General features: G+C 42.7%; 1 protein-coding gene across 2 annotated transcripts in view; it reads right to left on the reverse strand.

Moving 5' to 3' along the window:
• Positions 1 to 849: 849 nt before the first annotated feature.
• NDRG3 (NDRG family member 3) overlaps positions 850 to 19,572 on the reverse strand; it is a 69,144-nt gene continuing 50,421 nt past the window's right edge. The window contains exons 10-17 of one of the 2 annotated variants that reach the window (XM_028524408.2): positions 11,947 to 12,050; positions 10,264 to 10,329; positions 10,090 to 10,141; positions 7,498 to 7,545; positions 5,051 to 5,086; positions 4,908 to 4,959; positions 3,524 to 3,562; positions 850 to 2,431 (exon numbers count right to left, since the gene is read on the reverse strand). In XM_028524408.2, coding sequence (XP_028380209.1) covers positions 2,250 to 2,431; positions 3,524 to 3,562; positions 4,908 to 4,959; positions 5,051 to 5,086; positions 7,498 to 7,545; positions 10,090 to 10,141; positions 10,264 to 10,329; positions 11,947 to 12,050 — 579 coding nt within the window. In that variant the 3' untranslated portion in view covers positions 850 to 2,249. The remainder of the gene's footprint in view (positions 2,432 to 3,523; positions 3,563 to 4,907; positions 4,960 to 5,050; positions 5,087 to 7,497; positions 7,546 to 10,089; positions 10,142 to 10,263; positions 10,330 to 11,946; positions 12,051 to 19,572) is intronic. The other variant, XM_028524409.2, reaches the window with a different exon arrangement.

Raw genomic sequence — 19,572 nt, forward strand, 5'->3', positions numbered from 1 at the left:
ATTTATAGGGAAGAGGTTCACACAGTTACCACACGTAATATACCCGACCACTTTCCTTACCTCTCTCTCACAAAGCAGACATCAAGATTTTTTGGACCGAACAGAAAGAAAGGAAACGAAAACAAGAGGAGGAATGAGTGCGTGGCCGGGAAGGCTGCAGCAGTGTGGAATCTGACAGGAACTGTCACCATCAGACCACGTCTAGCTCCAGAAGTCTGTTGGCCTGCAACATCAGGAACTCAGCTTGGGGACCTGCATCTGCCTGTGTGCATCTGTTTCTTCTCTACCAGGACGAGCAGGGTCTGTGTCGTTTTACAAGTTTCTCCCGCAGACATGGCAACCTCGATGTACTTTGGCAGTAGCAGCTCCTGAGTCGTTCAAAACCTGAGATGGTGGCCTCCTGAAATTGTTCTTGGTGCGTACAAAGACAGCTGTTTGTGGAGAAGTACAGCCTGGTCTGTGTGAAGAAACGACAAGTGGTTGCAGATCATTGCTGAGGGGTGGGACTCAGCAGCCCCACACAGAGGGCAGAGCTGTGATACAGAACGCATTTCCAAGACTTCAGCTTCTCCCCCATCATCACAAACCGCATGGTCAAACTTCTCATGATTTGGGGGGTTGAGGGGAATAGAGGATGTGTGAGGTGGACTTGGGGTTCTTTCAAACCCAGCTGGGCTTTTGGTATGACCTTGGGCAAATTATTTATCCTGAGATTTAACTTTTCACTGGGTGGGATAATGATGGAGTATGTGAAAATGCCCAGCATGGAGCATGGAGCCCATACACAGGGATTTGGTCCCGCCCTGAGCCCCAGTGAGTGGCTTGAAAGAAAGAAGACCAGCAATCAGGTAACAATGAGACATATACAGCTTTATTTAATAATCTGTAAAAAGTCATACTCTGGCAGAGTGATGTAGTCCCTATCTCGGCAGAAAGCGAACACTATGACTGAAAAGCCCCTTCCTCAGATCTGGAACGGTGTCACCCTGTGCTCACATCTCCATGGCCTCAAGAGCTGGGCCCTGGCTCTGTGGCAGCCGGTCTCACCCTCCGCCCGGCGGTAACAGCAGGAGACTAAACACAGTTTCACCCGGACAGGCTGCCCTCACAGACTTACCCCTTCCCTCCTACAAAAGAGAATTCACAGGATTAAGAGTCTTTCTGAAAAATGAGTTCTATCTCAATTTCACTTAGCTTCCATTTAAGTCTGCTGAAATCAAGGCTACAGTTATTAAATACGAATGCCTGTTCCTCTCCCCAAGGCCATTTCCTCACAACCTAAGTAATTTCCAGGCTGCACCTCTCCTTTTATTAAGGGTTGGGGGGATGCAGACACTCTCCACCACAGAGCTGGAGGGCATTTCTTGTGGATGTCTGCTAGTGGTACCAGACAGTTTTGTTCCAGCAGCCGAATGCCTGGGATTTCGTTTTCCACCTTCCTGTGCCGAGAGAGTCCAATAATTAAGCCACGCCCACTCCCTGGGAACAACTCCATGTTGCATCAGAACCTCGTTATTCATGAGCTTCTGACAATACAACCCCTCCCTCCCTTTTATTTACAGAATGGTGTATGTGAATTCATTTGGATGGGAGTAGGTGGCTGGCCATCCTGCGTGCTTCTCCACGTAACAGGCTCCCTTCTATTGGTCACAATTAACAGTCCAAACAGTAATTACGGAATTACAGTCTTCTGCATTCCTCAGAGCTGGTCTCTCGGGAAGTCACTTTGTAAATCACGTTGACCAATTTGGAACCAAAAGTGAATGCAATGACCTATCCAACCTAGAAATCTGCATATTTCCCCTAAAAACACTATTGAAAATGCAAAAAAAGTCCCTTTTTTGTTTTGTTTTGTGTTTTTTTTTGCAGAAGCTCTACAAGAAAGCATGTCTAAAATCACAGAAATATGCACATAGACAGACACGCGTGCTCACACACATACGTCAGGATCAAAGAAATCTTATCAGCTACATAGTTGGGAAAGCACGGGGAAAAAGCTGGCAAGAGAAGATAAGATCTGATCAGCTGAAGATGTTGGAATGTTACAGTAATGGCATGAAGTGGTTCCTGGTACATACAAAAAGAGAGGGCGGGCAGGCAGGGAATGACAAATCCAGGATACCAGAGAGAAAGAGTCACTGGTCATGCAGGAGTTAAAGAGAGATCCAGTTTGCTGGATGAAATGTTATATTATGGAGTGGTCATTTGAGGGAGGGAGAACTTGCTCGGTCCGGGGGAGGAGCATCTGCTTAGCAGGACAGCTCCATCGTCTGATGTCTGTCCAGAACATCAGGGGACTCAGAGGATTCTTGAGTTCCATCTGACTGATTGCTGGTGACAGATCGACTAAAGGCACTTTCTCCAGAGCAGATACTACTCGAGGTTGAGTGGGTTCGTGATCGGGCGAGCCGGGTCATGCTGGCAGATGGTACTGTAAAAAAGAACCAAGAGGACTAGAAGATGGAGCCCTGGTTACACTCAGTCAATCCAGAAGTTTCATCAAAGGCTTTATGTTTACTTTTCCCCAACCCAGTTAAGGTGACACCCAGGACAAGATACAGCTATCTTCATTTTGCATTATTTGCTCTAGGTGAGTAGCTATCTGCAAGGCTGCTTTAATCCTCTGGCTGGAATCTCAGCTGATCCTAGTCCACAGCAGAACAAGGTGAAACCTAAGTCCAGAGTGTAGTCTCACGCCATTCATAATGAATAATTAGGAAGGAGGCTTTGGGAACCCACACAGGTAGCCAAAACCTACAGTGCATGCAAGACTAAACCAAAAGAAAGACAAACCACACAGATATGAAGGTGTTTCACAGACACAGTGCAAGCCCGATACAACAAGACCGCTATCGTGTCCACAGGCCACCCTTGCTTCCTGGGGAGGAGACATGTCAGTCGGTGTGGGTGTAGAGGGGGCTGGCGGGCCTGGAGCCAGCCTCTCTGCATGCTGTGAGGTACAGGCTGCCTGAGAGGGAAGGGTTCTGGGGTGGGCGTTTAACTCAGACTCCTGTTCTGCCACTGCTTCAATCCTTAGGTCCTCCAACTTGGTCAGAACAGGGACTTACCTGGCATAACCTCCCTACCGATTTTCCTGAAGCACCAGCCACTCCCAGCTGTTATTTTAATGCTGGGGTCAAAAGATGCCATCACCTGCAGCATTTTCTGGACACAGGCTCTGACGATCCTATTTAGAATCAAGGCTGCCCTTTGATTCCTGTGTCTGGGGGTTAATGCAAGGATTAGTAGGTAATGGTGGAAGAGGGGCCCTGCCTATAAAGTTTTAGTGCTCCTGTAACTCAATTTAGGATGGTGAGAGGACACCTGGCTATTCTAACCCATTCCATTCTTCCTTTCTGGGGGCCCAGGGCTGGACCTGCAGGCTAATCCTCTTGGGGCACAATGAGCCACGTTCTATCGGGCTCTCACTGCACAGGAAAACTGCGGACATGCTGCGGGCGGCCAATGCAGCCAGGAGAGCGTGGCTGGGAGGCGGGGGCAGGGCCAGCACGGAGGAAGGTACCTGGCTCGGTGCTCAGGTGACTGAGCTGCACATACGGGACTGGAAGCAGGTGGACACACAGGAAAAGGCAGGTTAGTGACCCGAGAGTGCCAACTGTCAACCTTAGCTGCCTAGCAGACACTGACAGAATATCCTAAGCCAGGGATGAAGTTTGACTTTAGGGTCCCAGAGAGAAGGTGAGGCTGACTGATGCTTCAATAGCATCTCAGATGTTACTTCTACTCAAGTACTCAAAGGTAGTAGTTTTCCCCTCCACTATCAACAGCCACCTCCCTGCTGCTTTGGATTAGAAATGGGCTGGAAGATCAGCTGCTTCCTAGGACAGGAATGAGAGAACCGGCTAGGAAATGGGACTTCTGTTCCTCCCAGTGACCCCGAGCGACATGGTGTGGGCTTTGTTGGTAGTGGATCACAGACAGGGATCACACAGCCACTCTAGACAACATATACATGGTCTGCCAGTCAGGTACAGGGCTGGATCCAGACGCCCAGCTGCTGCCGGCCAATGGCCATTGTCCACAAATACCAAAGACAGGGGAAAACCACCCTAACGGGTAAACAGCTCTGTACCTGGGTGGAAGAGTTTTTCTTCTTAACACTCTAAGAAAGGAGCAAGTGTGGGTATTCTGTGACAAATAAGGAAGCTCAGGGGTCTCACAATACAAGGGACCAGGACAGTGGCATGTGATATGAACACATCCTTGGATTCACTCTAAAATACTCTGTAAGTTCATCTCCTGTGGTGGAGCAGGTTTAGCTGAGGACACTATTCTTTTCTTTCCAAGCGCCATTTTGTTTCTTTAAGCCAGGAGTCACTGACCAGCTGAGTTAAATGCAATCGTATTTGAGACTCACGGCTAGGCCAGCTTAAGCTGCCGTGCTTGGGAACAGGGGCCCTAGAATCAGACCGGAGGGCTGAATCATGGCTCTGCAGCTGAACTGCCTCCCTGGGAAACGCGGTGAGCCTCTTTGAGCCTCCATTTTTCTTCTATAAAATAGGACTAACAACAGAACTTAACTTTTAGGATTATAAACACAGAGTGTCTGGCATATAACCACTATATAAGTGCCTAATAAGTGTGTTAGGTCATCACACACACACCTGAAACAATAATTGTGATCTTCCACATTCCTCGGAGCTGCTCTCCGGAAGTCACTTTGCAAATCTTGTTGACCAATTTGGAACCAAAAGAGAATGTACTAACCTACCCAACCTAGAAATCTGCTGACGTAGGTGAATGCTCCAGAAATGTTTTAGTTTCCACCTGACTTCAGGCTGGCTAGCACAGAGGTTACGCCCTGGGAACTGTGGGCTCCCACAAGATGTCAAAATGACCCCATCATCAATAAATCTTTGCTAGATGAAAAGTTGTATACTACTCACTGTAGCCCATTCCCTGCAAAAAGTACTTGAAGGCCTCGGTGAGCTTCCCAGGCTAGGAGGGCAAAATAAGAAGGCATTAATCTTTGTACAAGCAACAAGGTACAGAGTCAAATAAATGCGTTAAGAAATAAAAATCTTCTTACCTGAACTACTTGGGGCAGTCCACCACAGTCTGCCATCTAGAGGAGCAAAAATATGTAAGTCAGCTGGAACTCACACTTAAGGGAAATGCTCTGATTATCCATGAGTCCTTTCAAACAGGAGAGGATTGAATTTTAGGTTCCTTAACTTAATGTTTAACTGCACCCAAATCTACATCTCTTCGCCCTGGCTGGTGTAGCTCAGTGGATTGAGCACTGGCCTGTGAACCAAAGGGTCACTGGTCCGATCCCCAGTCAGGGCACATGCCTGGGCTGCTGGCAAGGTCCCCAGATGGGGGCATACTAGAAGGAACCACACATTGATGTTTCTCTCCCTTTCTTCCGCCCTTCCCCTCTCTCTAGAAATAAATAAATAAAATCTTTTTTTTTTAAATTAAAGAATTTCTTAAACAAAAACACACACAAAAATATTATCTCCTCAATGCACTCTTATACAAATAACCTTGGATGTAAACCTGAAAATATCATTATGTATTAATACTTAGTTAGATGCAGGGCCTGGCTTTCAGGCCCACGGTGGGAATTTTCTGTTAGAGGTATCATGAAGTTAACCACGACCATCAACCATAGTTCTGCTTCCTCCTGGAGAATGTTACTTTCAGAGTTCTCAATGTGACCCTAACTTCTCAGGGTTCCATGCATTTAAGTTCCCTTTCAACTCTATGTTATTTTAATTTTATGACTAAGGAGATTTCTCAAGTCAGGTGCTGATGTGGAACTCAGCCAGCCGCTTGGTTGGCCACTTTCCTGTTGTAGCTGGATCTGGTGAGCTGTCTCTCACTTCACAGACCTTTACAGCTGGTTACTCTCGCCTGTGCAAGGGTTTTCTAGAGCACATTCCATTAGCACGCATCAGCATTACCTTGTTAAAGGAGGACTTGTTAAAAACTGGTTCTTGAGTTCCTGCCCTAGAGATTCTGGGGTGGGGCCCAAGAACTTGCATTTCCAACGAACTCCCAGATGATGCAGGTACTGTGGGTCTGCAGAGAACTGTCTCTAGGGCGTGAAGGCCAACCACGAACCCACCCTCTTCCTTCTAGCTGCTATGTGTTGGGGTCTCAGGCAGTATCCTAGTCACGCTGACTGGCATTTTTAAAAAAGAGACGCGAAACCCATGGCTTCTGTTCACCAGCACAAAAACTTTCCTTGAGGGAAGGACTATTATTTAGCAGATGGGATATGACAGAAGGCACAGAAATTTGAGGTTAACAAGAAACAGTCCCCTGACAATTCTATGCATAAGAGCAGGAACAAACATTTCCCGTGATTTAAGCATAAAACAGAGCAAACTGACACAGGTTATATTTTCAGGGTGCTGAGGAGTGAAAATCTGATTAGAACCATAAGCCGCTGCCACGTGCAGAGAGAGAACTCTGGGAGAGACTGTTCCCGAGCCTGCGTCTATCTACCGACCGGCGGGAGCGCCGGAGCGCTCGTGCTGCCGCCGACGGCACTTTCGCCCGGAAATAACCACGTCTACGGTACTGTCGAGTTCACTTTCCTGTTTTTAGAATATGGAGTCAAACCTGCAGTGAAAAACTAATCTGAAACCACATATTAAAAAAAATTCATATTTTACACTAGTTCGTCAATCAGCCGGACCCCAGCATACTCTCACCTCAGAGCACCAACCTCACACTGCGTTTCCAGGAACTACCAGCTGCTTCTGGCGACAGCGCTTCCCTTTCAAGCACACTTCAGTGAGAAGGGCAGGAAGCAGGGGTGTTTCGGGCCGAGAAAGCAGCAGTAAGCAACGTAAAAGCAGCACTTAAATCTACAGTAGTCCAAATTCAAACCAGAAGGTCAGGTCCCTAAACACTTTACTAAAGGTTGTAGAAAAAGCAAGAATTTTGCTCTTGCCTGAGTATAATCCAAAGGAGGAGAAACTTGACACTAACCCTAAAAATTCAGTACAAGAGTTGTCCTCTGTTTGCCCTAAGTGAAAGAAAATGCATCCACTCTCGTCACTGAAAGATTATTGGAGCTTCCTAAACAGATTTAACATGTAAAGAATTTCTATCCATTATCTTAATTCTCACAAAATTAAATAACGCTTATGACGTTTAAAATGACATGAGAAGATGCTCGTGTCCAGAAGTCGAGGAAAACAGACACAGGGCTACGGTCATCCCATCATCTACACAAGCATAGGAAAAAGACATCAATAGTTTTACCAGAGGTTGCCTCTGGATGTAGGGTGATGGGTAATTTCATTTATTTTATTCTTTCTACTTTTCTGTATTTTCCAATTTTCTGCAAAGAAAATATATTCCAGAAAATTTATAAAAGAGATAATGAAAGAATCTGAGAGAGGGAGGGAGAAAGAGAGAGAAGCTTTCCTTCTTTCCGGGCCACCATTCCAGAAATAGAAGGATCTGAACCATGTATAATTTACTCACAAATGGCAAAAAGGAAAGAAAACACATTACCTTTAGCAAAGTTGTATTTATAGGATTCAGGCGAGAATTGCATTCGACCTAAAAAAAAAAGAGAGAGAGAGAGAGTTTTACACACAAACTTCTAGAAATATAAGAAATAGCTTGGTATGAGAATGGCCTCCCAGGATCAACAGCTCAGTCTGGAGGTGGGTGAATCAGCTAAAAAAATTGCCAGAATACAAAACGGGAGTTATGTTTATATGATGCACTTTGTAGCTGATATTTGAGTAGATCTAAAATTGTGGCTAATTTCATTTTCTGAATCATTTACAAGCAGAGTCTTTAAAGAACTATATGTTGAATCTAATTCCTCCTACCTCCTAACAGAACACCGAGGCAAGCTACCTCCTTCTTTAAAAAGTGAACTAAGTGGTAATGGGAAAAATACAATAAAGATTTAAAAAGAAAAGTGAACTGGGCCTGCGGACCAGCCTTGCCCATTCCTCACCCCTTTCCTGTGCCCCGCAGGTGGTGGGTCTGCCGTCCCTCACCCCCCGACTCTCTTCTGCCTCAAGTCCTTTCGGCGGTCCCAACCGAGGCTGAGCCCTCTATGTTATTCTCTCTCAACAGTCATCATAATGAAGAACTACAACCTTGTGTATTTACGTTTGGTGTCTTGTATTCATGTATCCACAAAGGCTGGGGCCTCAAAATAAATGTTTTGGGAGAGATAATCTCTAGGTTCAGCAATGTTTTCCGGCCAATTTAATCAACTGTATCTCTTTCCCACACATTTGCCAAGCATACACATACAAAACACTGCACCCTAGGAGTCTGGAATCTGGTGGGGTGAAAACATACTATAAGGTGGAATGACATCACTTCAAAAATTCACAACTGAGCTGAGTAAGTATAGAAGGATAAGGAGACTTTCTGGAGATACAGTTCAGAAGGGGTGGAAGTTTGCAGGCTTCCATAGTCAGGGGGAGAGCATGAACAAAGACCCAAGGACTGCGGTGAAGTGAACATGCAGAGCACTTGTGGGGTTAAAGAGGCAAGTGTGGTGCGAGGGTGCAAGCAGGGTGCAGCTGGGGAGGCAGACTGAAGCTGACCAGGGAAGGAGAGAAGCCACAGGAAGTTTTTGAGACGACAGAGTTTGAGCTGTTTTAAGAGAGTAACCAGCAATGGCCTGTATGACAGACTGCAGAGGCAATGAGACAGTTAGGGAGCTACTGAAATTACCATGGAAAGAACCAGTAACCCAGCTGAACTTTTGCTCTGGGGATTGTTTAAGGGCAAGTATACAAAACTCCTGTAAAATCAGGGGATGACCTAAAGCCAGAATCACCAAATCAAAGTTTTTGCTCTATGCAAACAACAGTGCAGGCAGTAATTAACAAACATACCAGTTTACTAAAGAATATACATTAACCCTAAAGGGCAGGATTTAAAAACTGCCAGGCACAGTGCTTAGAACACAGCAGATATGCAATACATATTTTCTGAAAGAATAAACTCCCCAGTCTGGATTTAATATAATAGATCATGCTTTCCTTGGTTCATCACTTTGTAATTTCTGTAACGTTGACAGTCTGGAACAATGTCTACTCTCTCTCCAGCTCCCAAAATGCAAAGACTTCATCTTACCTGTTTTTATGCTTTCCATAGCATTAAGCAAAAAATGGTGTTGAATGAATGTAAGCAAGAATAGCTAGCAACAGTGACCAGAATGTGTGGAATTTCTTCTTGTTCTTCAATGTATAGATAGGCCTCTATTCCCTACCAACTTGTGGGATTCAAATGCTCTGACTGGGCTCCAGCTTGTGTGGCTCAATGGATTGAGCATCAGCCTTCAAACCAAAGGGTTGCTGGTTCGACTCCCAGGTAGGGCACATGCCTGGGTTGTGGGCCAGGTCCCCAGTAGGTGGCACTAGAGAGGCAACCACACATTGATGTTTCTCTCCCTCTTTCTAAAAATAAAATCTTAAAAAATAAATAAAGAAAGAATAATATAGGAAAGGGAGAAGCCAAAGAACTTACATGCATGACCCATGGACATGAACTTGGGGATGGGGACTGCTAGAACAAAGGGGGATACCGGGCAGAGAGGGGCAAAGGGAAAGAAAATTGGGACAACTGTAACAGCATAATTGATAAAATATACTAAAAAAAATTTGTCTTTCAGTAATTGGATTATGATTTTTCCTCAAGTTCTTCTATTTTCCATTTTTTTCATATTTTCTACAATGAGCATATATTATCTACCAATGTGCTATGTGCTTGAGAAGGAGGCAGAGAAAAGCATACGGGCTCCAGCGGACGTCTAGCCCGCTGACACAGTTCTGGATTTGCGGCGGCCACAGAAGGCTGAGGCTGTTGGCAGTCCGACAATAAGCGAAAGGTGTTTAGTTTTACTACAATACTTGCACTGCTTGCCACAAAGTGATCTGATACCTTCTGATGAAACCTAGTGATCAATGAGGAATTCATTTCCTAAACTAGATAACAAAGAGCAAGCCCTTATACATGTAATCAGAAATAATAAAAACTAGTACTGATAACCGTTTCTAGTGCATCAGCAGTATGCTATATACATTTTATTGCATTTTAATCACATTCACCTTCACATCAGGACATACTTACCACAGCCTCAACTGCGGGTGAATTGTCCCCTACCACCAATAAAGTAGAACACCTGTGGAATGCCAAAATAAGAGGAGACGTTCAGCAAGTAGAACATAAGCTCCACTGAATCCTGAATTCGTCTACAAAAGGCAAAGATATCCAGCAACGTAGAGGGGAAATCGAGGGACTTACTTTAAGGTCTTTGATTTGTTATCGTTTTGGCCCAGCATGGGTCTTTCAATCTCCAGGTCTCTCCGTCTAGAGGAACAAAGGAAACATTGCCCCTTTCAGGTCAAAGCATGGCAACTCCGGTTATTTCCTGTTCGTGAACCCAAACTGCTCTAGGGAATGTAAACACTAGCCTTCCCGCACACCTGGCGAGGGAAGGGCCCTTGTGCGCCTTGTTCACGAGCAGCCGCAATGAGCCGTGCGGAGCAGGGACAGGGCTTCTGCTCCACCCGGGGGGCTCTGTGGGATGTCAAAGGAGGCAACTTTGTTTTCTCCTGATTTTAATTTATTTATTTGTATTTTTTTTTGTGAAAAGGAAAGAAAATGTTTATTTAATGCTATACTAACTTAAAGTAGTGACCTAATATCTTTATCAAAAAATCCTGAAGTCCCTAAAAACACCCACAAACACACAGTCCTTTCTTCCTTCCCCCTTTGCCCAGTCCAGAGTACCGTATCTCAGGAAAGGAAATAGAAGTCCATGGCTCAGGCAGTCCTCTAGTTCTTCTCAGTTAGTAATCCCTCTCGACTGGGAGACCTCCCTGGATTCCTGGCACCCCCAGCTGAGTTGCCGGGATCTCTGCTAAAACCAGGTGGTGGTTCCCCCTTCTAAAGCTGTGGGGGTCCCCACTCTGCCAGACCGTGTGGTTCTCTCCTCCAGGGCTGCCGCGTGGTTCCCTCTCTCTGGGATGTGGGAGTCTCCACTCTGCTAAAGATGCGTGGTTCTCTCCTCAGGGCTGCGCATGGCTCACCATCTCAGGGCTGCGCATGGCTCTCCTCTATTTGTATTTTTCCAGTACCCTTTTGTCTCCTTATACCCCACTCACACCCCACAATCACTGCACTGTTGTCCATGGCCATGAGTCCTTTTCCATTTTTGCTCAATCCCTCCCCCGCCATTGGCTGTCATCCTGCTCTCAATCTATGACTCCGTATTTTGCCTGTTAGTTCAGTTTGTTCATTAGATTCCACATATGACTAAAATCATATGGTATTTGTCTTTCTCTGACTGGCTTATTTTACTTAGGATAATGTTCTCCAGGTCCATCCAGTAAAAGGAGACAACTTTAAAACTCAACAGAAATGCTATTGAAATAATCAAGTCCTAAGTATTTAATTTCCCAACTAGTTTATTGGAATAAATTCCCTAAGAGAAGGGACACTTTGGGAGGTAAAATTTTCTTTGTAACTGACATAGTTATTAATAAACCTTTCTGATTTCAATGGAAATGAATGAGATTCTGTTCATGTGTTACCTTGCCTGATGACACAATGTCAGCAAAGAGAAACTGAATCAAGACCCAAGATTTCTATCATTTGTCTCCCCTACACACATCTTTCTGTGCCATCTCAAACTGGGTGTTTTTACGTGTGTGTTTAAGTTTAGGTATTTTTTCATCTTTGAACACCTAAAAACTAGATGCTACTTGAAACTTGCCCGAAATGGCCTTCAGTTTGTACATTCTTCATGAAAGGGGGTTTCCAATCTGTCTGAAAGCCCCTCCTCTTCTACTGTGGCAAAACAACACGACAGCAATCCCATCACACAACGTTAGAAGTAGCTTATTTCCCCTTCCCCTCTCCCTTAACTGTCCATTATATTTTTAGACTTGGAGTGCATTTAAGTGAATAGGAAACAAACTGTACCCATTATAAGAACCCAGGAAGAGCTGGAGGTTTTCTTGGTTGATGTCCTGGGCAATATGCAGTCTGTAGGTCTGAATCAGGTCCAGGTTGGCCTGCAACTCTTCCTAAAACAATTTAAACAAGATACAGGTAAGCTTCTGAGCTAAATTATAAGCCTACTGTATTTGGTCTACATTCTCAATGTCCGGAATCAAAGCTCCTTGCCCATGATGGGGCTAGCTAAAATCTTTATTTGTATCAGACTGGTTCAGTGCCTCATTCTGTCTTGGATGAGGGCACCAAAGGATCTATGATGGAAAAGGCTGGTAGTCAACTCTAGGTCAAGTGCAAAACCTTGGAAATATGCTGAATGATCTACCCGCAGCACAGTGGAAAACTGCACTAGATTTGGGTTCAGCTCCTAGCTGTGGAACTCAGGTGGGTCACCTAACCATTCGGAGCCCCGGTTTCCTTATCTGTGGTTTTTTTCATGTTCTGCCATTTCTCATAAAGACAGAGACAGTATCTATAAAACAAAAATAATAACCAACTACAGCGCTGCTTTCAAGATTAAGAAAAATTATATGAACTGTCAAGTATAAAATACATGGAAGGTAACATTTCTCTTAATAGCCATAAATCTGTTTAATTAACTTACCTACATATAACTTAACTGATATAATCAGTGTATTACCCATTTACATACTATCATTTAATAATATACATTATAGAATTATATATTATTCCATTTGACATTTTATTAAGTCAATTTATCATTTAATCTTATTACCAATATTGTGAGAGTATAACATTCAAGAGGAACAAAATACAGTAAACAGCGAGTCTCCCTCCCTCCCTAGCACCCGTGGCTCTTGCTGGCCTCAGAGGCAGACAGACCAGTTGTCAGGTTCTTGCATACATACATAAGCACATTTGTACATATGTGCGTACACACACACACACACACACACACACCCCAGAAAGCAGTTTTAAGCAGAGGGAAAGTGTATGCACTGGAGTTAAAAAATGTATCAGGGAGAGCAATGGAGAGTCAGTTAATCCAGGAGAGTGGGTAAAGGTCACCAACAATCCTCGTAGAGAAACTCCTTGGAGATAAGGAGAACGTTTGTTTGCACTCTCACTATCATACAGGTGAATTGAGCCAGGAATACAGCTGGAAACTGACCAAATGGATCAGAGTCTACCTGAAGCTGACGGGCACTGGAATCGTGCCAAGGAAACACAGTAAATGCTAAAGTATTATAGTAAGAAAAGTAAACAACAAATGAAGCACACAGCAATTAGAGATGAAATTATCTAGCCAGCTCCCTCCTGAGGGTCTGGAGAGGAACTTGAGTAGCCAAGTTTGAGATTTAAAAAAAGGGAAGAAATGATACTTGTATAAAGGGAGTAAAAGGGGCTTAAGTACTAACAGAACTTCTTAGGCAAAGCTGTTAGGTATAAATTGCCCTCTACTCACCCACCTTTTTAAAAAAAACAAATTGTTAGGTTTACAGTCTACGCACTGCTTTTCCACTTAAAGCACAGCAGGGATCATTCCTTATTACAGGGCATTTGTAACTATCCCACTTATTTACACAACCTGTTTTCCCACACCCTTGGCTAGTACAAATGATCACTCTTTTTAATTTTTGCTAATTTGATAGAAAAAAGGGGATATCACTGTTTTTTCTCATATAAGTGAAGATAAAATTATTCATGTTTTGAAACCTTATGTTTCCATTTCAAAGTAAAGCAATACAAGCATTTGCTTGCTTTAATTTTAAATGAACTCTTCAGCCTTGTGACAGCCCATTGTCTATGACCTCATATTTTATTTTACTTATTTTTAGAGAGAGGGGAAGGCAGGGAGAAAGAGAGGGAGAGAAACATCAATGTGTGGTTGCTTTTCATGCACCCCGAACTGGGGACATGGCCTGCAACCCAGGCATGTGCCCTGACTGGGAATTGAACCAGTGACCCTTTGGTTCGCAGACCGGTGCTCAATCCACTGAGCCACACCAGCCAGGACACATGTTTTAAACTAAACACACATTATGTGTGTATATACGCATAGTGAGGATATACAGATATAAAGTGACTATATATATATACACACATATATAATGAGGATGTCCCTGCTTTATATAAATTATTAAAAGTCTGGTCTTAGCTTCCCCCTACTTGAAATAGTGTTTCTAACATATTTGAATGCAAATACCTCAAAGCTTCATTCTTCCACATTAGAAGACTTTAGAAGTAACTGCTTTGGCTAACCAACCTCTCACAGGTTTCCTACAAGTTTCCCCCCAGGTTACTTAACACCCCCTGAATATGTCTTATAATTTCTTTCTCATTGCTTTTGAGCAAACTATGCCTCCTTCCTGGAATGGTCTTCCTCCCCAAATCTAAAGTGTTGAATTTTTCTACCCTTCAAGGCCCAGCTGGGATACTTCCTCCACCTTGAAGATTCCCCTGACCCCCAAATCAGAAGTAAACCTCTCCTGCCTTTGAACTCCTCTAAGGCCCCTCACAGTGCCTCTCCTAAGGCACCCTGGGATGGCAGAAGAGAACAACTTCAGACTCAGGCACATCTGGCTTCAAGTCTCCTCCTAATATGGTATTAGGTGCTGACCTTGTGGAAACCAATTCATTCTCCACCTGTAAAGTGGGAATAATACAATACCCATTATGAGATTATTAGACTGAATTGATTAAACTATATTAAAACGTCTATCTGAAATTTGAAGGTATTCAATGAAAAGTAGTTCTTACTACTTAACCCTTTTTAGCTGGGCTGTAACAGTATTATGTACCATATTTTGTCATGTATAATGCGCTTCCGTGTACAATGCACACCCATGTTTTCTGCAAACTTTTGGGAAGAGTCTTTTAATTTTTAATTCAATTTTTATTTATTTATATTTAGATACTTGCTTTTTTGTATTATAAAGGAATTTTAGCATTTATTTTTGAACATATTATGGTACAAGAAATTTTATGTAACAAATGATTACAAAACACAAGAACAGATATAATACAAAGTATTTTAGGTACTACCCATGTATAATGAGCATTATGAGATGGAAAGATCATGGTCTTTGAGAATTCCAATTAAAGATGTTGGATTAAAACACAACTTTATTCCTTCAAGAAAAATAATTGGCCCTGGCTGGTAGCTCAGCTGGTTAGAGAGTCATCCAGATACTCGAGGTTGTAGGTTTCATCCCCGGTCAGGGCACAGACAAGAAACAACCAGTGAATGCACAAAAAGTGTAATAACAAATCAATATTTCTCTCTCTTTCTCTCCCTACCTTTCTCTAAAATCAATAAAGATTTTTTGAAATCATAAGCTCAAAAGGACAAAAACAATAGGAAAAGTGAAAACAGCAATAACATTTTGAAGGTGGGAAAGCAGAAGGGAGACTAATCACTCCTTTAGCAGACTTGATTAAGGCTTGAGGCTGGCAGAGGTGAGAGAGAGAAGCCAATGGACATGCACCCAGAAGCCTGAAAAGGCTCAAGAACTGTTGGCATCAGTTGTCTCTGAAAGCAGAGGGTCAAGATGGGGCTAACAAGGGAAGATCAGTTGAATGAAGATAATATCAGAAAGACCTAACAATAATGCCCTGGCTGGTGTGGCTCAGTGGATTGAGCACTGGCCTGCAAACCAAAGGGTTGCTGGTTCAATTCCCAGTCAGGGCACATGCCTGGGTTGCAGGCCAGGTCCCCAGTGGGGGCCACGTGAGAGGCAACCACACATCGATGTTTCTCTCCCTCCCTTTCTCTAAAAATAAATAAATCTTAAAATAAATAAAATCATAAAAAAAGAAAGATATAACAATTAAAATACAAGAGGCAAAGCAAAACAGAATAAAGAAGAAATAGACAGCTCAACAGTAATAGCTGGCAACTTTAACATTCTACTTTCAATTATGGAGAGAACATGAGGCAGAAGATCACAAGGAAATAGAAGAACTTAACAACACTATAAACCACCAGGCCTAACAGACAGCTATAGGACACTCCACCTAATAGCAGCAGAATAAATATATGTTTTTCTCATGTGTACATGCAACATTCTCTAGGACAGACCACATGTTAGCCCATAAAATAAACCTTAATACATTTGAAAAGCAATGAAATACTAAGAGTATCCTTTGACCACAATGGAATGAAATTAATAACAGAAGGTAACATATTCCTAAATAACCAATGGATCAAAGAAGAAATCACAAGGAAATTAAAAAATACTTTGAGATAAATAAAAATACCGAAACTTATTGGATGCACTAAAGCAGTGTACAGAGGGGAAATTTACAGCTATAAATATATTTAAAAAGAAAGATCTTAAATCCATAACTGGGCCTTCTACCTTAAGAAACTACAAAAAGAAGAGCAAATTTAAAGCAAGCAAAAGAAAGAAAATAATAAAGATTATAGAGCGGAAATAAAATAAAGAATAGAAAAAGAATGGAGAAAAATACATGAAACCAAAAGTTGGTCAGACTGATGGAGAAAAACAGAGATAAGACTCAAGTTACCAAAAGCAGGAATAAAGGAGACATTACTATCAGCTTTACAGATATAAAAATAATAATTATTATTTTTAACTGGAACCAAAAATCTAAAGCTTTTTATTTGACTACTGTTTGACAATGAGAAACTCACAAAACCCCTAAATATTAGTTTTTCATCCTTAAAATAAGAAAATCACTATCTCACATGGCTGTTATGAAGATCAGATGAAAATGTGCAAAACTTTAAATAAATGTCATAAGCAGTTGATGCTAACCTTCACCAGGTTTATATATAAACACATTTATAGATCTAACAGATGAATATATTCTACCTAACTGAGAAATATCCATCTCTCTGAACTATATCATGCTTTATTTTTACAGAAATTAGATGACAATTTCAGGAATACTAAGAGAATGAAACCAGTCATACCAAGTCATGTGCTTTTTAATCCAAATCAGATACAATGCTAAAATAAAATTTTCAGCCCTCAGCCTGAAGTTGTGAAAGTTCAGTGGCCTCCATGGTCCCGAGACTCCAAGTGTGGGTTGCTGATGTGGTAACTGAAGCAAGAGAAGTGGTGGACGAAGAAAAGTGACCCAAATCCTGCAGCTACTCTCAATTATGGACCATTTGTTAAACTCTCAGCAGAGAGAGGGGGTATTTAATCTTTTTATTTCCCTCCCTTAAACCCATTTTGACATGTATTACTTTGCTTTATTTGGGAGAAAAAGAGGTAAGTTACTCCCTAAGCTATATCAAAGGGCATACTTCTCAAAAGAGTAAGCAAACAGATTAAGGAAATACTATGAATAATTACATGTCAACAAATTAGCTAACCTAGTTGAAATGAAAAATTCCTAGAAAGACACAAACCACCTAAAGCGTCTCAAGAAGAAATTTTAAAATCTGACTGGATCTATAACAAGAGATTACATTAACACAGCCCTGACTGGTGTGGCTCAGTTGGTTGGGTGTCATCCTACAAAGCGAAAGGTCTTGGGTTTGATTCCTGGTCAGAACACATGCCTGGGCTGCGGGTTCAGTCTCCAGTCGGGGTACGTATGAGAGGCAACCTACCAACCAACCGATTAACATTTCTCTCTCACGTTGATGTTTCTCTCCCTCTCCTTCTCTCACCCACCCCCCCCAAAATAAGCAAGTATCTTAAAAGAAATAATAAATTAGTAACATAAAAACTTCCCATAAAGAAAAGCTCTGGGCCAGATGCTTCAATGTGAATTCTACCAAACATTTCAAGAATCAACAGTAATCCTTCTCAGCTCATTGTATGTGGCCAAGTACTACCCTGATACCAGTCTACAGACCAGTACTTCTTCTGAATACAGACACAAAAATCCTTAACAAAATACTAGCACACCAAATATAATAACATAAAAAGGATTATATTATACACCATGAGCAAGTAGAATTTATCCCAAGAATACAAGGTTAGTTCAACATAAAAACAACAATAAATGTAACACACCATATTAAAATAAAGGACAAAAGTCACACATACATCTTTTTACAAAAAGGTTTTATTTATTTCTTTTTAGAGAGAGGGGGAGGGAAAAAGAGAGGGAGAGAAACATCGATGTGTGGTTGCCTCCCACACACTCCCCACTGAGAATCCAGCCAGCAACCCAGGCATGTGCCTCGACCAGGAATCGAACCAGTGACCCTTTGGTTTGCAGGCCGGTGCTCAATCCACTGAGCTGTACCAGCCGGGGCAACACATACATCTTAATAGATACAAAAAAGTACTTGACAGAACCCAACACACTTTGATGATAAAAGAACCCACCAAACCAGGAATAGAAGAGAACTTCCTCTACCTGATAAAGGACATTTATGGTAAATACACAGCTAACATCATACTTAATATTGAAAGACTGAATGCTTCCCTCTAAGATCAGAATCAAGACAAGAATGTCTACTCTCAGCACTTCTAGTCAACAGTATACCAGAGGTTCTATCTAGTCAGGGCCTAGAAAACTGTTTAGTCAAGAAAAGAAATAAACGGTATCCAGACTGGAAAGGAAGAGGTAAAACTATGTCTATCTGCAGATAACATGACCCTGTATATAGAAAAATCCTAAAGAATCCACAAAAAATTTTAAACTAATACAAATCCAGCAAGGTTGAAGGATATAAATTCAATATGCAAAAATTAATTGTATTTAGGTTAATTTCCTGGAAATGATAAAAAGGAGACTATAGGCTCAGGCAGCAGTGGATACAGCACACCGAAAACAGGAAAGTTTAATGAAATTTTTAAAGCCCGGATGTTGAAGCCCTCAGTCTTTTTTCTGCATACTAAATGCAGAAAATTCTGCATACATTCTGCATTAGTCCAAAAATACTAATGTAAGTGTCTGGGGTGTAATCTCAAAGTTAATCTGGAGAATCTGACTAATCCCAGAGAAAAAATCTGAAGGTGTTGACATCAGGGGTTCCCCACGGAAACAGGCAGTCTGACTGCCTACAGTGATAAGCCTGACCCGGTGCACACAGGCCTTTGAGCGAGCCACCCTCGCGAAATACGGAGGCCAGCCAGGGAGCAGTGGCCACCTGGGAAAAGCACCTGTGCCAGTCATCAGTTTCTGGTTTCTCAGCCTCAGATCTCCCATTCTTCGTACTACAGAAGGTAGCCTGCACAAACATCTTCCCTCTGCCAGTCCTTTTTTAAAATTCAGCACAGGAGCCAGCCGCTCAAGGTGTCAGGAACCCTCACAAGACCAGCTGCAGTTACACCCTCAGCCCACACTGTCCCCATCCGACTGCGGCTTCTGCGGCAGCGCAGATCTTGTTTTAGACAAATGTCTCCCCCATCTGGTAAGTGGCTCGAAGGCTCAGTGATGGCCCTCATACTCCTGCGAATTTCTTCACGAGTGGTTGGCTGTTCGAAGAAGCCCGACTCCCCCCCAGCTTGGTGGGAGAGGCTCAGCTAAGCCAGTTCCTTCAGTGTCCACATTCCCTCAGCCTAGAAGCAGCAGCTACTTTTAGACCCTCTGGAGTCCTCCTTCACCTCTCTGAGAGATTAACCACCGTCACTAGTTAACAACGGTTTATTTTAAATGTTCTCCAGTGTGTGCTTTCACAGCCCACGGGATGGAAAGTGC

The sequence above is a fragment of the Phyllostomus discolor genome, chromosome 9, assembly GCF_004126475.2.
Source record: "Phyllostomus discolor isolate MPI-MPIP mPhyDis1 chromosome 9, mPhyDis1.pri.v3, whole genome shotgun sequence".
In the NCBI taxonomy this organism is placed as follows: domain Eukaryota; kingdom Metazoa; phylum Chordata; class Mammalia; order Chiroptera; family Phyllostomidae; genus Phyllostomus; species Phyllostomus discolor.